Source organism: Hypoxylon trugodes, assembly GCF_022578975.1.
Source record: "Hypoxylon trugodes strain CBS 135444 unplaced genomic scaffold F4822scaffold_1, whole genome shotgun sequence".
Taxonomy (NCBI): Eukaryota; Fungi; Ascomycota; class Sordariomycetes; order Xylariales; family Hypoxylaceae; genus Hypoxylon; species Hypoxylon trugodes.
The window spans coordinates 3,809,624-3,821,582 of record NW_026250016.1 but is presented as its reverse complement, the minus strand read 5'-3'; the positions used below and the strand labels follow the sequence as shown (position 1 = coordinate 3,821,582).

The window sequence follows — 11,959 nt, the reverse complement described above, 5'->3', positions numbered from 1 at the left end:
GGACATACCATAAAAATAGGGGTAAACGATTAGATTACTATCGTAGGGGCTTCTATAGACAAATGACTCTATTTCTAATTTTTATTCTTCGCGGCCTCTCTCAACTTCCTTTGGGCCGCTTTCCATTCCTCTACACTCCGTCGCAACTCTTCCTCAGTCTTTTCGCCAAATATGTTGACACCAAGTCTCGCAGGGAAATTGTACCGATGGTTTCGGTCTAAGGAGTTAATCGTATCCATCGCGTCCTTCGGAAGTTCGAATGCTAGCCGATTCGTATTAGTAAATGAAATATGATACGAAGGCAACTTATGAACTTACTCTCAAAATTCGCTGCAATTCGTTCTGGCGTTACACTCTTTGGTAGAACTACAATATTTCTTTGTAAAACCCAGTTGATGATAACCTGCGCTGGCTGTTTTCCTAAACGAGCTGCGATCTCATGGATTTTGGGGTCATCGACGCCCCTAAATGCTTGTCAGCCAGGTCCCTATTTACAGCGTTTGAATGCCTATGCGGGCGCGTAGGCGGTAATTTATAGGGGATCGAATTGCCCAGTCCTTACCGTGGGAGATTATAAATATTATTCCCCAGGGGGCTGTAGGCTTGCACTACGATACCCTAAACCGAGTGTTAGCAAATGTTATTAACCCCTATAACAGAGCCAACTTACATTGTCCTGCATCCACTGAACGAAAGAAGTCTGTTGAAAATAAGGGTGTATTTCAATCTGGTTGACAGCTGGTTTGATGGTCGCGCTAGATTCGCCATTAGCAATCGCATTTCCCGTATCTCCGAATAATTTTGTTCTACTCACACTTTCCATATTCGTTCAATGTTCTCCTTGGTGAAATTGCTTACACCTATTGTCCGAATTTTGCCTTTCTGGACTAACGCCTCCATCGCCTTCCAGGTATCTTCAATTGGTACATCGATGACATGAACTTGTTCATTTTCAGGATTGATTGGAAATCTCTCCCTCTCGGATGCGCCCTTTTTGAAGGTTACGGGCCAGTGAATCTATCACGGTAAGTCAATCATCCGTATTCTGTGCCTCATGAATGTTGCGCAGATACATACCAAGTATAGGTCAAGGTAATCCAGTTGGAGATCTTTTAGCGCTGTGTCTACTGCTGGCTCAACATCCTCCGGCTTGTGGTGTGTATTCCACAGCTTGGATGTAACCTAACATATAGCGCGTTTAGTTAAGTAGCTCAGCGAAGGGCGCCTAAAGAAGACACTAACGAAAATCTCAGAACGGTCAACTCCAGAGGCTTTGATGCCCCTGCCAACCTCATCCTCATTATCGTAGCATGCAGCGGCGTCGATATGTCTATATCCTGATCGAAGAGCACTTTCCACTGCTACAGCCACTTCATTTGGTTTTGATTGCTGTATAATACCGTTAGCAATTCAGTTAACTTTAGGAATACCCCTATTCGCTAAAACTCACCCAAGTCCCCAACCCTATGGCTGGAATCGAATAACCAGAATTTAGCTTATGAGACTTGACAGCCATTTTCACAATTTCGACTCAGGTAAAGGTATTTCGTGAGTCTATTCCTGGGAGAAGAGTAGAAAAAAGGGTTATGTAACACGCTTTATAATAGGCACTCACTTCTCATACAATCTACTTTTCCTTGCTATAGAGTTAGTAAAACCTACACGATATACTTCTCGGATTCATTTGCCGAGCTAAAAGGAGCTTTTCCGACGGATACTCCACACGCCCCAACCTCGGGGTATCGTTGTCGCCATGCAATGTCGTGATCTCCACCGGAGCTAGTGCCGCCCCTCACTGCTACCCCGAGCTCGGCTTCATCAGGAGACTCTGTGTCTGATGATCTTTATCTTCAAAAGATTAACAAATCCGACACTCACTTTACTGCTAGTAATCATTAAAAGCATAGTCTGAAAACCGAAAATCAAACAAGATGGCGCGAGTTCCTCCTCCCGGTGTCTACGTCCCATCGCCGACATTTTTCAAACCCCTTGCTGCCGGAGCCCGCCAAGCCGAGGTAGATGTAGCAACTCAATCAGAACACAGCGTATTCTTAGCAAAGAATGGTGTTCACGGACTCGTCCTACTCGGTTCCACGGGTGAAGCAGTCCATCTTTCACGTCAAGAGCGTAAAGATCTCCTAAGTGGAGTGCGCAAATCACTTGATGATGCAGGATTCCCCGATTATCCCATCATGGCCGGTGTTCTTGTAAATGCCGTTGATGAAGCACTAGAATGGTTACAAGATTCGAAAGATGCCGGATCTCAATGGGGGTTGGTTCTAGCTCCGGGCTACTTTGGTGGCGCTGCTTCTCAAGAAGGTGTAATTGAGTGGTACACGACAGTTGCGGATAAGAGTCCAATTCCTATCTTAATGTGAGCACCAGAGGTATTTAGTGGTGTAATAAAGCTGCTAACATGACAATTGCTAGTTACAATTATCCGGGTGTTACCAACAACCTTACAGTCACCCCTGAGACATACGAAAAGCTCGCGCAACACCCAAACATAGTAGGATGCAAGATGTAAGTGACTTACTACCACTCAGATAATTGGCAATTTAACTAACTTGGCAGGTCTCACGGCAATGTATCATATCACGTCCAAGTATCAACCTCACCTGTAATCGACCACGAAAAGTTCCAGGTATACAGTGGCTTCGGCCAGCAACTTGGCCCCATCGTAACTTTCAACGCTGCGGGAGTTATCGACGGACTAGCTTCATTCTTCCCCAGAACAGTTGTGCGACTATTTGAACTATCTAGCAAACGACCGATTGACGATGCCGCCATTCAAGAAGCTAGGGTGCTACAGTACCGAGTAAGCCGAGCAGAGGACTATATCGGTCGTTGGGGTATTCTTGGAATCCGAGAAGGAATCTACCGTGTCGTGGGGCTAGGTAATCTCGAGGGCGGACGAGCACCTCTAAGAGGGAAGATTCCCGATGGTGCGTGGGACGAGTGGGCAAATGTTATGAAGGCTATGTCGGAATTATAAGTCGTAGGAAGTGATATCTGAAATTCTCTAAAATTTTCCCAAAGCAAGGATTAACACATTCATTTGCAAATTGCTATTCGGCCTTTTTTTCACTTCTAACATTCTACGGTTATAAAGACGGCGGCGTAATGTGTTACTGCATCGCCTACTTTAAGTACAGGGAGCTGGGCGTTAAACTCCACTAAAAATCCGATTAGATTCACTGCGTGAAGCGCTATAATCTAGTGGTATACGACACTTCTCCTCTCTATAGTCCGACTGCCCAAGCGATTAATTCAATCACTATAGTCGCGAAAAATTGCGGTTTAGGACTTCAACTTCTTCCATTCTTGAATGCCCCACGGAAAATGAAAACATCTCTAAAAAGACCCGATAACCCACTACTACAATAATGTTTTCAGTATGGAGGGCTTCGCTAACCCGTAATTGATAACCGATTAACTGATACAGCTACAAGGATTTTATTAGTAATAACGGTATAGGTGACGGCTATAACAAGACTCTAATCACAGCATTTTCGATGCAACTATGAATTTCTGTATATATATATATATACTGAGTAAGAATACCTAAGAACCCTCAGTTAAAACAATAAGCAAAAGTTTCGATAGTATGTATGCCTGCCTTATTTTAGAAGTTTCTTGCGGCTACACGCTAAAATTGGATGATCTGGGGCGCCGAGCTCCCTATAACTTAGTGCGATTCGGTTGTATTGCAGCCACTTGCGCGGCGAGGTTGGCGATTTTTGAGGCAGTGTTTTTGTAGGGTCGGCTGCGTTAATTCGTCATCATCACACGCAGTAATCTGTGACATTCAGTGCTCTACGGCACGCCTTTAGGCTCTGTCTCGTGGTCGCTATAATAATAGGGAGGCACAAGCTGTAGCTCGTTAAAAGACTAGGAGGCCACGACGCTAACCTCCTCTGTAATTGCACCGGCGGATCGGCCTATAAGCGAAGATACAGTTCTAGATAAAATTACCTAGGTAGTCGCTATGCCCACTAGCCAAATATCCAAATTTAAACAAGAAATTCATCAATACACGTAAAAATTCGAAGCCGACGGATCATCTCGCCGCATCTTCTTATTCAACCTCATAAGGGAAATCTTCAAGACCCAAGCACAAATAATCACACCCGCCGAGAACCCAATTGCCCCCGACATGGCCTTAATGAATTGCGGTGCATCGGAGTCTGGCCAAAGGTAAGGCGTATAGACGGAACTCAAGTTCCCAAACATGTTGCACATCGCAATCGCAACCGCTTTCTTCTCGTCCGACTGACCCAAAACAGAGCTGGTCCAACTCAGAATAATGTTGTTAACGCCGTATGTAGCTCCTACAAACAACATTATGCCGACGTAGCGGGCTGCCGTGTTGAGCGTTGCCATACTAATAGCAAAACCGGCGATTGCGACCACTTTGGATAATGTGATATGCCATGTACGTTCATTGAACCGTCCACTGCTATACGATACGGCGATGCTAAGAAACGCCGCGAAAATGTAGGGCGGGCAAGTAAGGACCAAAGCTGTCGTTGTGTCTAAGCCGAGATTCTTGACGACGGTCGGCAAGAAATTCTTGAAGCCATTAGCGCTAAGGTGTAGATTGTCGCACAAGCAGAAAATCCACGTCCGGTAGTCAACGAGAGCTTCTCTTAATCCCTTCATGACACTGGTTCCGGCCTCGCTTCTTTCTGTCGTATCCCTAGCGATGCGGTCGTGGGCTAGTTGGCGTTCTTCCGGGGTGAGCCATCGAGTTTTTAAGGGTGCATCGGGTAGAAGGAAGAATCCAGCGATCGCGATGACTGTTGATAGCGATCCTTGGATTATGAATAACCTGGAGTGTATGTCAGAAAGAAATCACGACAGAACAAATGGAGTATTGCTGCGAACTTACCATTGCCATCCAGCCAGTCCACGAACACCCCCTAAACCCGCAAATATAGGCGCGGATATCAACCCAGAGAACGCACTCGCAGCCATATTTCCTGTATAGAAAACAGACATACGAGTTGCGATTTCCTTCCTCGTGTAGAACATGCTTAACATGTAAAGCGCACCGGGATAAAACTTATGATTGATAAGCCGTCGACATTCTTCAAGCCGGCAATAGAACTCACCGGAGATTCCACAATTCCTAGAATCAGTCTTGCGACTAACATTGTCTTGTAGTCGTGCACCAAGAATGTGCATAGGGTGGTGATAGACCAAGCAGTCATAAATCCTACATAGATCATGTCAGGGAAGGTATCGTGAAGTTATTATAACATTACATACCGGCCATGAATAATGAAGGACGGACACGATTGAGAAGCATGTTGGAAGGGACTTGTCCCGCGAGATAACCAACGAAGAGAATAGAAACACAAGTGTTGTACTCATATCCCTTCATGTGGAGTTGTTTGTCTAGCCCGTCTAACTTGCCGTTGACCATCGCATTTCGATCGAGGAAGTTGAAGAAGTACATCAACCAGAGGATAGGCTGTTGTAAAGCAAGTTGTCAGTAAGGTAATTCAGATTATCCTACAAATAAATCTTACAAGAATATACATATCCAGTTTCTTCACAAGTTTGATCTCTTTTGGATCCGTTTTCGCATGAGCGCCGAACCTGTCGACCGGCGCATCGGTCCCCTTGTCCAAGACTTCGCCGGCGATTTGCTCGACATGCTCAGCCTTTCCGCTTTTCTGGCGGCTGAGGTCAGGAGTTGCGTCCATGGTATTAAAATTGGCCCTAATTATGGCGGCTTTGAGAAAAGGAGCCAGAATACCAAGGACTACAAGATATGGAGCAAAGATGCTGGACCGAGAAGAATGCCCTGGGAGGTGATATGGGCTTTCACTCCTTAAGTAATCCACTTAGGGGTCGTCTAAGTCCAATTCCCTATTAGAAGTGTGGAGTCCCCGCAAAGTCCAGGGTTAATATCTTGATGAATCCCCATGGGGCAGCTAGCACTAGTCCAAAAGAATTGTATTGGATCAGGGTTATCGGATTTCGAAGCGATCGGCTAATCTCTTGCTAACGAATGGGGACAGAAAACAGCAGGGATCGGAAAAGCGTTCAATCCATAAGATTTCGCGCGCAATTGAATCGAACATCCCCGTTACCCTAACGTCTCATCCGATCGGAAAACAAGTTTCTAGACCTCATATTTCCGATGTGGAGGCGGGGAGGTCGTCTTCGGTAGATACTCAACGTCGTATGCCTTAGGCGAAGACCGCGTCTCTCAATTGTCCGATGGTGGCGGTAGAATAGTCCGAAAATGGAGCTTCTAAATAGACATAATAAGTATTCATTTTGACGAATCGTCTGAATTGCTCAAGTTTCGGCATCTAAGTATATTGTGTGTTGGCAAACGACTTACCATGTCTCTCACAGCAACATCACCAGCGCAATTAAAGGTCGCCAGTCAGGGACCGGGTCCCGAGACCGAAAGTACTTCAATCGACAGCATCAACGATTTGATAGTCAACCGCGCCAATGCCTTTCCTTTTAAGCCTCTACTCGCGTATCCCGGGAAAGACGGCAAATATGTGTATTATACGGCGAAGGAGTTAGACAGTTTTGCAGATGAGGCCGCAAAGCATTATGTTCAATCGGGGTTGGTCCCGAAGGTATGTCGTACGAATCCATGTTTAAGTATCATGAGTCTAACGGAGTCCGTAGGAAGATCAGAGGGAAAATGAAGTAGTGGCAATTCTCGGCCCGTCAAATTTCGAATACATTATCACCATGCTTGGTTTAACTCGAATTGGTTTCGCCGTATTCTTCCTCTCAACGCGCCTGTCAATAGAAGCCTATACGGCACTCCTTGGACAAACAGGATGTCGAAAAATCGTCGTCGCACCAAATTATGCGGGAACTGTTGACCAAATAGCCGAGAAATACGATATCTTCCAATGCACTCTAATAGACAGCACGATTTTAAAAGGGGCTAACTCAAACAGCCACCGCTTTCAGCGGCCCGTTGAGATCAAAGATGAAGCGCAAAAGATCGCCTTCATCGTACACTCCTCCGGCTCTACAGGTCTCCCGAAGCCGATATACCAAAACCATCGATCTTGTCTCACGAATTATTCCGTTGGTAGTGGCATGAGAGCATTCATAACATTGCCCTTATACCATAATCATGGTTTATCGACCTTTTTCCGCGGGATAACTTATTCAGTCACCACGGCATTCTTCGACGCAAGTCTTCCGATGACACATGACCATTTATTGAGCGCGATGCAGCAATTCGTTCCGGAGAGTTTTCATTGCGTGCCATACTCAATGAAGCTCCTCGCCGAAAGTAAGCAGGGTATCGACGTAATGAAGCGATGTAAGCTCGTTTTATTCGGCGGGAGCAGTTGTCCCGATGAGCTTGGAGATAGGCTAGTCGAGGCTGGTGTCTATCTTGTAGGACATTACGGCGCGACGGAAATGGGTCAACTTATGACATCTTTTCGAGATCCAGAAGATAAGGCGTGGAATTACGTGAGACCGTTCCTTAAAGTTGCACCGTATCTTCGATTCGAACCTATCAGCGAGGGGTTATATGAATGCATCGTTCTTGATGGTCTACCGACAAAGGTGTGCTCAAACTCAGACAACCCTCCCAACTCATTCCATACCCGAGATACATTTATACCGCATCCTTCGATACCTAACGCATGGAAATACGTATCACGCCTTGATGATAGAGTGACTCTTGTCAACGGAGAGAAGGTACTCCCAATTCCATTCGAGCACCGACTCAGGCAGCATGAATTGGTAGAAGAAGCACTCATATTCGGAGTGGGCAAAGCTTTCCCAGGCTTACTCGTTATTCCAAGTTCAAAAGCTCGGGATATGAGCAAAGATGATCTCCTCCATGTTCTGCAGCCAATTATCGCAGCCGGTAACGAAGCAGCCGAGAAATTCGGCCAGATTTCGATAGATATGGTGGAAGTCCTTCCATGTGGTACTCCTTATCCCCGCACAGACAAGGGTACGATCATCCGAGCAGCAGCATACAAGGCCTTCGAACAAATCATCGAGTTAGTCTATGTTCGTTTCGAGACACATGATGAATCTAGAGATGGAGCTCGTCGGGTTTTGGATCAACCGGAGCTGGTCGCATATTTATTGGATTTATTCACTAATACCGTTGGAGTTCAAGGGTTAACGGCAGAGACCGATTTCTTCGAAAGCGGCGGGATAGACAGCCTACAAGCTGTACTCGCAAGAGGAAAGATCACTCGCGAAATTGATATCGGCGATGCGATCTTGGGGAATAATGTTGTTTTCGAACACCCGTCTGTCGAAAAACTTGCGTCGTATCTATACTCCCTTAGAACGGGCGAGAGCTTAACCCAGACCGATGAGATCACTTTGATGTCTGACTTGATAGCCAAGTACTCGGGCTTTCCACAGTTTGTTCGTGGCGACAAGAAACCAGAGGGAGAGGTAGTGGTGAGTTTATCATTATCAACCTAATCAAACAAGAGTTAGTGATGGCTAATTGACAATATTCAGCTACTCACCGGAACCACCGGTTCGCTAGGAGCGCATATTCTATCCCAAATCACAGCAATACCTGAAGTCAAGAAGGTATACTGTCTAGTCCGAGCGAGTACCCCTGAAGACGCTCAATCTCGGGTTATGTCGAGCCTCAAGTTCCGGAATGTCTTTCATGAAGCTATCATAGAGAAGGCCGTGTGTATTCCTAGTGACTTCAGCCAAGAATCCCTCGGTCTTGACCCCTCAACACTCAAAACGCTCCAGTCAAGTTTGACCACAGTTATACACAGCGCATGGATGGTAAATTTCAACGTGAATCTCAGCAGTTTCGAACGATCACACATAGCCGGCGTGCACAACATTATAAAACTCTGCTTAGGAGTTCCATTCCAAGAACCAGCCAAGTTCTTCTTCGTATCCTCAATATCAGCCGCCGCAGGTACTCCAATTCCAGCTACAATTCGCGAAGCTCATGTTGAAAACTTGCATCATGCGCAGAACATGGGATATGCGAGGTCGAAATTGGTGACAGAATATATTATCCGTGCCGCAGGAAGGAGTACCGGTATACACGCGAGAGTATTACGAAGCGGTCAGTTGATGGGAGATGCCAAAAATGGTCTCTGGAACTCGACTGAAGCAATCCCCTTGATGATTCAAAGTGCGACCACAATCGGCGCACTGCCAATGCTTGATGAGGTAAGCCCCTGCCCCCTTATTTACCCCGCCAAATACAGGCCTAACACTGCTGTAGACACCGTCATGGCTACCAGTAGACAAGTGTGCTTCTGCGATCCTCGAACTTTCCGGTCTCAGTCCCAATTCCAAGGACCAGCTATCAGGAAATATTGAAGAGGTTTATCATGTACTAAACCCGACACTATTTTCTTGGTGTAATGACTTGCTCCCGGCACTCAGAGCAGCGGGGCTGGAATTCGAAACTGTTCCTCAGAGGGAATGGGTCCGACGGCTACGAGAAAGCGAACAAGACCCCCAGAAGAACCCTACAATCAAATTGTTAGATTTCTACACGGAGAAGTATGATAATGATGCAGCTGGGAGAAGTGGTCTCGTTTTTGAGACACAAACGACAGCTAAGTATTCCGAAACCATTGGGCAGGGTTTTGATATTATTAGAAGTGGAATTTTGCAAAAGTGTTTAGATAATTGGCGACGTGCTTGGGCTACATCGAGTCCGTAGAAGATTACAAAGCAGCTTGGGGTTAGGGGGTTAGGGGGTTAGGGGGTTAGGGGAAGGGTTTAAGGTTAAGGTTGTCGAGATCGGAGTTGGGGTTGGGGTTAGGGTTCGTCTGTACAGCTACTAGACATACTTATATAATCGTGGTATACCCGTCAGTAAGCATCCTACTTCCTTCTTGTGACCACGACCACTATAAGAAACTCCATTTCCGCTGAAAAGCCACCACATAAAGTCTCGCTAAATACCTAGGTACCCCTATAGTTTCAGCAGGTTTCAAGCCCTTAGGTGCGTACCTAGATATGCGTTCGAACCTTGCTAGGACTGTAGCACTGCTCAAAAGTACCACGCAGCCTGCTTCAAAATTATGCCATCAAGTGGGAATTAGGAAATCTAGCCTATCATGTCATTATCTACCATGAGTTCACATCATTACTGTGCATCTCGTCCTGTCGGCTCGGAGGGGTTCCGTCCTTTTTGGGCTTCAAAGAGGGGAAATTAGGCGTTCTGAACATTGCCACCACCTTCACTCGCGCTGAATCTCCTCAATTGGTACATATACCTTGTCTAGATTTGAGTAAGTTTCGCTCAGCCTCATCATTTGATTCATTGAGGATTTACCGGTGAGTTCCTATTTGCCCTGGAAGTATGGACGAGGCGCACCTCTTTCATGCGGGAATTGTGCTCGGATCGTATATCAAACTCCGGTCATCCATTCCGAAATTCTATATTTCGAGTTCTAAGTACCTAGGTATGTCACCAATCTCATAGCCTTCTATAAATATTCAATGGCAATTTTCTTGTCTGGTACAGAGGCCAGATTGGGTGCTCTTAATATCGCGCCAGCCGTCCTTCTCCCACCGCTACCCAATATCGTTTCTGAATGGTCGTCAATTGTACCACTTATCTGCCACCTTGCCAGCGTTCGCGATGACTACAAGACAACCGGAGATGTGGCACTGTTAGGAAGGGTTTCAATTGGACTATTTCCCAAATTGGGAACATTAGCAGGACTATCACGTTTGTTAAGTCAGGGCCCGGATTACCTTGATCAGGCTTCAACGAGAGGCGGTTCAAGTCGAACCGTGTGGGATGTACAATGGGGAAGCGTCTTCCCACTAGCTAACGGCGCTGCGAGCGCTGCCATTGTTGAATATGCTCGCCACCGACACGCCCAGAAGCATACTCGCATTCCTGAAGCGGTCCCTAGTCCCAAAGATAACAAACCGAGGACTGTCCAAGAAAAGAGCACAACTAGTAGCTCGTCCTCTGATGGAGATTACCAGAAGTCCGCACATAAACCGTTGGTAACAGAGAAATGGAGACCCTTAAGCGAAAGACAGTTTCGTCGATATCAGACATTGTATGTCCTTCGTTTTAAACGCGAAAGGAAAACGACCGGGCGTAACTTTAAGTTCGAGGATATTGGGCAGACGACTACATTCCATGTGTTCTCTTTCATTGTGCTTATAAGCATTGCGGTGGCGCTATCTTTCGTGGGCTCTTATGGCACAGCGGTTGTGATTATAATGAGCGCTATTTCAAGGATAACCACTCAACGCGTCTCAGTCCTCAGGCCTACGGGGTACCTACAGAACAATGAGAGTCATGACGCTTGCATGCTTGTGGCTCCCCACCAGAATGCCAACGTCTGGTACTTGTACGTGGGAGACCGCTCAATCGTCGATACGCTATTAAACAAGCCCATGCTCGCGGTGCCACAAAATCAGTATAATTGGCTTGTGGCCAAATGGTTAGCATTCGCGCATCTTCTTCACATTGCCGCTATGACGTTTACCGCAGGGCAGAGGGGGTGGGATGGTGTCTGCATGGTAGCATTATTAGCTATCGATCGGGTGCTGCGATGGCATTTCTGTACTAAGACGTATGCTCGCGACTGGTTAGAACGCGAGGGATATACTGTGGATATCGAAAGTTTTGAGTTCAGTGGGCGTGCTCCGATGATAGGCGCGATACAATTATACAGCGGAAGTAAAGTCACGCGATGGATGGACGACATATTCGTCCCACACCCGCGACGCGACGCCTGGCTTGAGAATATGATAAATGGGGGTGAAATAAAGGGGTTGCCATCTCACGATGTGGAATGGGTTCGTCGCGCTACGTACCTCTCACAGACCGGGGCTAGGATAATGAAAGAAAAACTGAATTGGCAGGGTGTTTGATGTATTCCGTGTATCCTACTCAAACTATCTGTCAAGTCAGTGTACCTTGGCGTGTGAGCCACGCGGTATTTATGGTTTTATGTAGGCTTACCTCAAACGT

At 46.4% G+C, this 11,959-nt stretch overlaps 5 protein-coding genes across 5 annotated transcripts; 3 read left to right on the top strand and 2 right to left on the bottom strand.

Annotated features, from left to right (window-relative positions):
- Nucleotides 1-74: 74 nt before the first annotated feature.
- On the bottom strand, nt 75-1,516 carry F4822DRAFT_424637 (Aldo/keto reductase; the record flags this gene model as incomplete). Its single annotated transcript, XM_051460181.1, has 8 exons — nt 75-262; nt 319-464; nt 563-618; nt 671-755; nt 815-1,017; nt 1,078-1,182; nt 1,243-1,389; nt 1,451-1,516. The coding sequence occupies 8 exons, from the start codon at nt 1,514-1,516 to the stop codon at nt 75-77; spliced, it is 996 nt and encodes a 331-aa protein (XP_051319944.1).
- F4822DRAFT_39420 (dihydrodipicolinate synthetase family protein) lies at nt 1,233-3,335 on the top strand. The gene is made up of 3 exons (XM_051457338.1): nt 1,233-2,374; nt 2,431-2,523; nt 2,575-3,335. Exons 1-3 carry the CDS (start codon nt 1,932-1,934, stop codon nt 2,993-2,995), a joined length of 957 nt encoding a protein of 318 aa, XP_051319943.1. The 5' UTR covers nt 1,233-1,931; the 3' UTR covers nt 2,996-3,335.
- An 85-nt stretch (nt 3,336-3,420) lies between these two features.
- Nucleotides 3,421-6,172, bottom strand: F4822DRAFT_39381 (putative MFS transporter). The gene is made up of 5 exons (XM_051457318.1): nt 5,535-6,172; nt 5,272-5,476; nt 5,115-5,218; nt 4,892-5,064; nt 3,421-4,831 (listed from the first exon to the last, which is right to left on the bottom strand). Exons 1-5 carry the CDS (start codon nt 5,709-5,711, stop codon nt 4,030-4,032), a joined length of 1,461 nt encoding a protein of 486 aa, XP_051319942.1. The 5' UTR covers nt 5,712-6,172; the 3' UTR covers nt 3,421-4,029.
- F4822DRAFT_39385 (L-aminoadipate-semialdehyde dehydrogenase) lies at nt 6,102-9,698 on the top strand. The gene is made up of 4 exons (XM_051457321.1): nt 6,102-6,608; nt 6,661-8,427; nt 8,491-9,174; nt 9,230-9,698. Exons 1-4 carry the CDS (start codon nt 6,360-6,362, stop codon nt 9,674-9,676), a joined length of 3,147 nt encoding a protein of 1,048 aa, XP_051319941.1. The 5' UTR covers nt 6,102-6,359; the 3' UTR covers nt 9,677-9,698.
- Nucleotides 9,699-9,860: 162 nt separating this feature from the next.
- On the top strand, nt 9,861-11,944 carry F4822DRAFT_39283 (uncharacterized protein). Its single transcript, XM_051457244.1, has one exon. It carries the CDS (start codon nt 10,462-10,464, stop codon nt 11,857-11,859), a length of 1,398 nt encoding a protein of 465 aa, XP_051319940.1. The 5' UTR covers nt 9,861-10,461; the 3' UTR covers nt 11,860-11,944.
- Nucleotides 11,945-11,959: the final 15 nt, after the last annotated feature.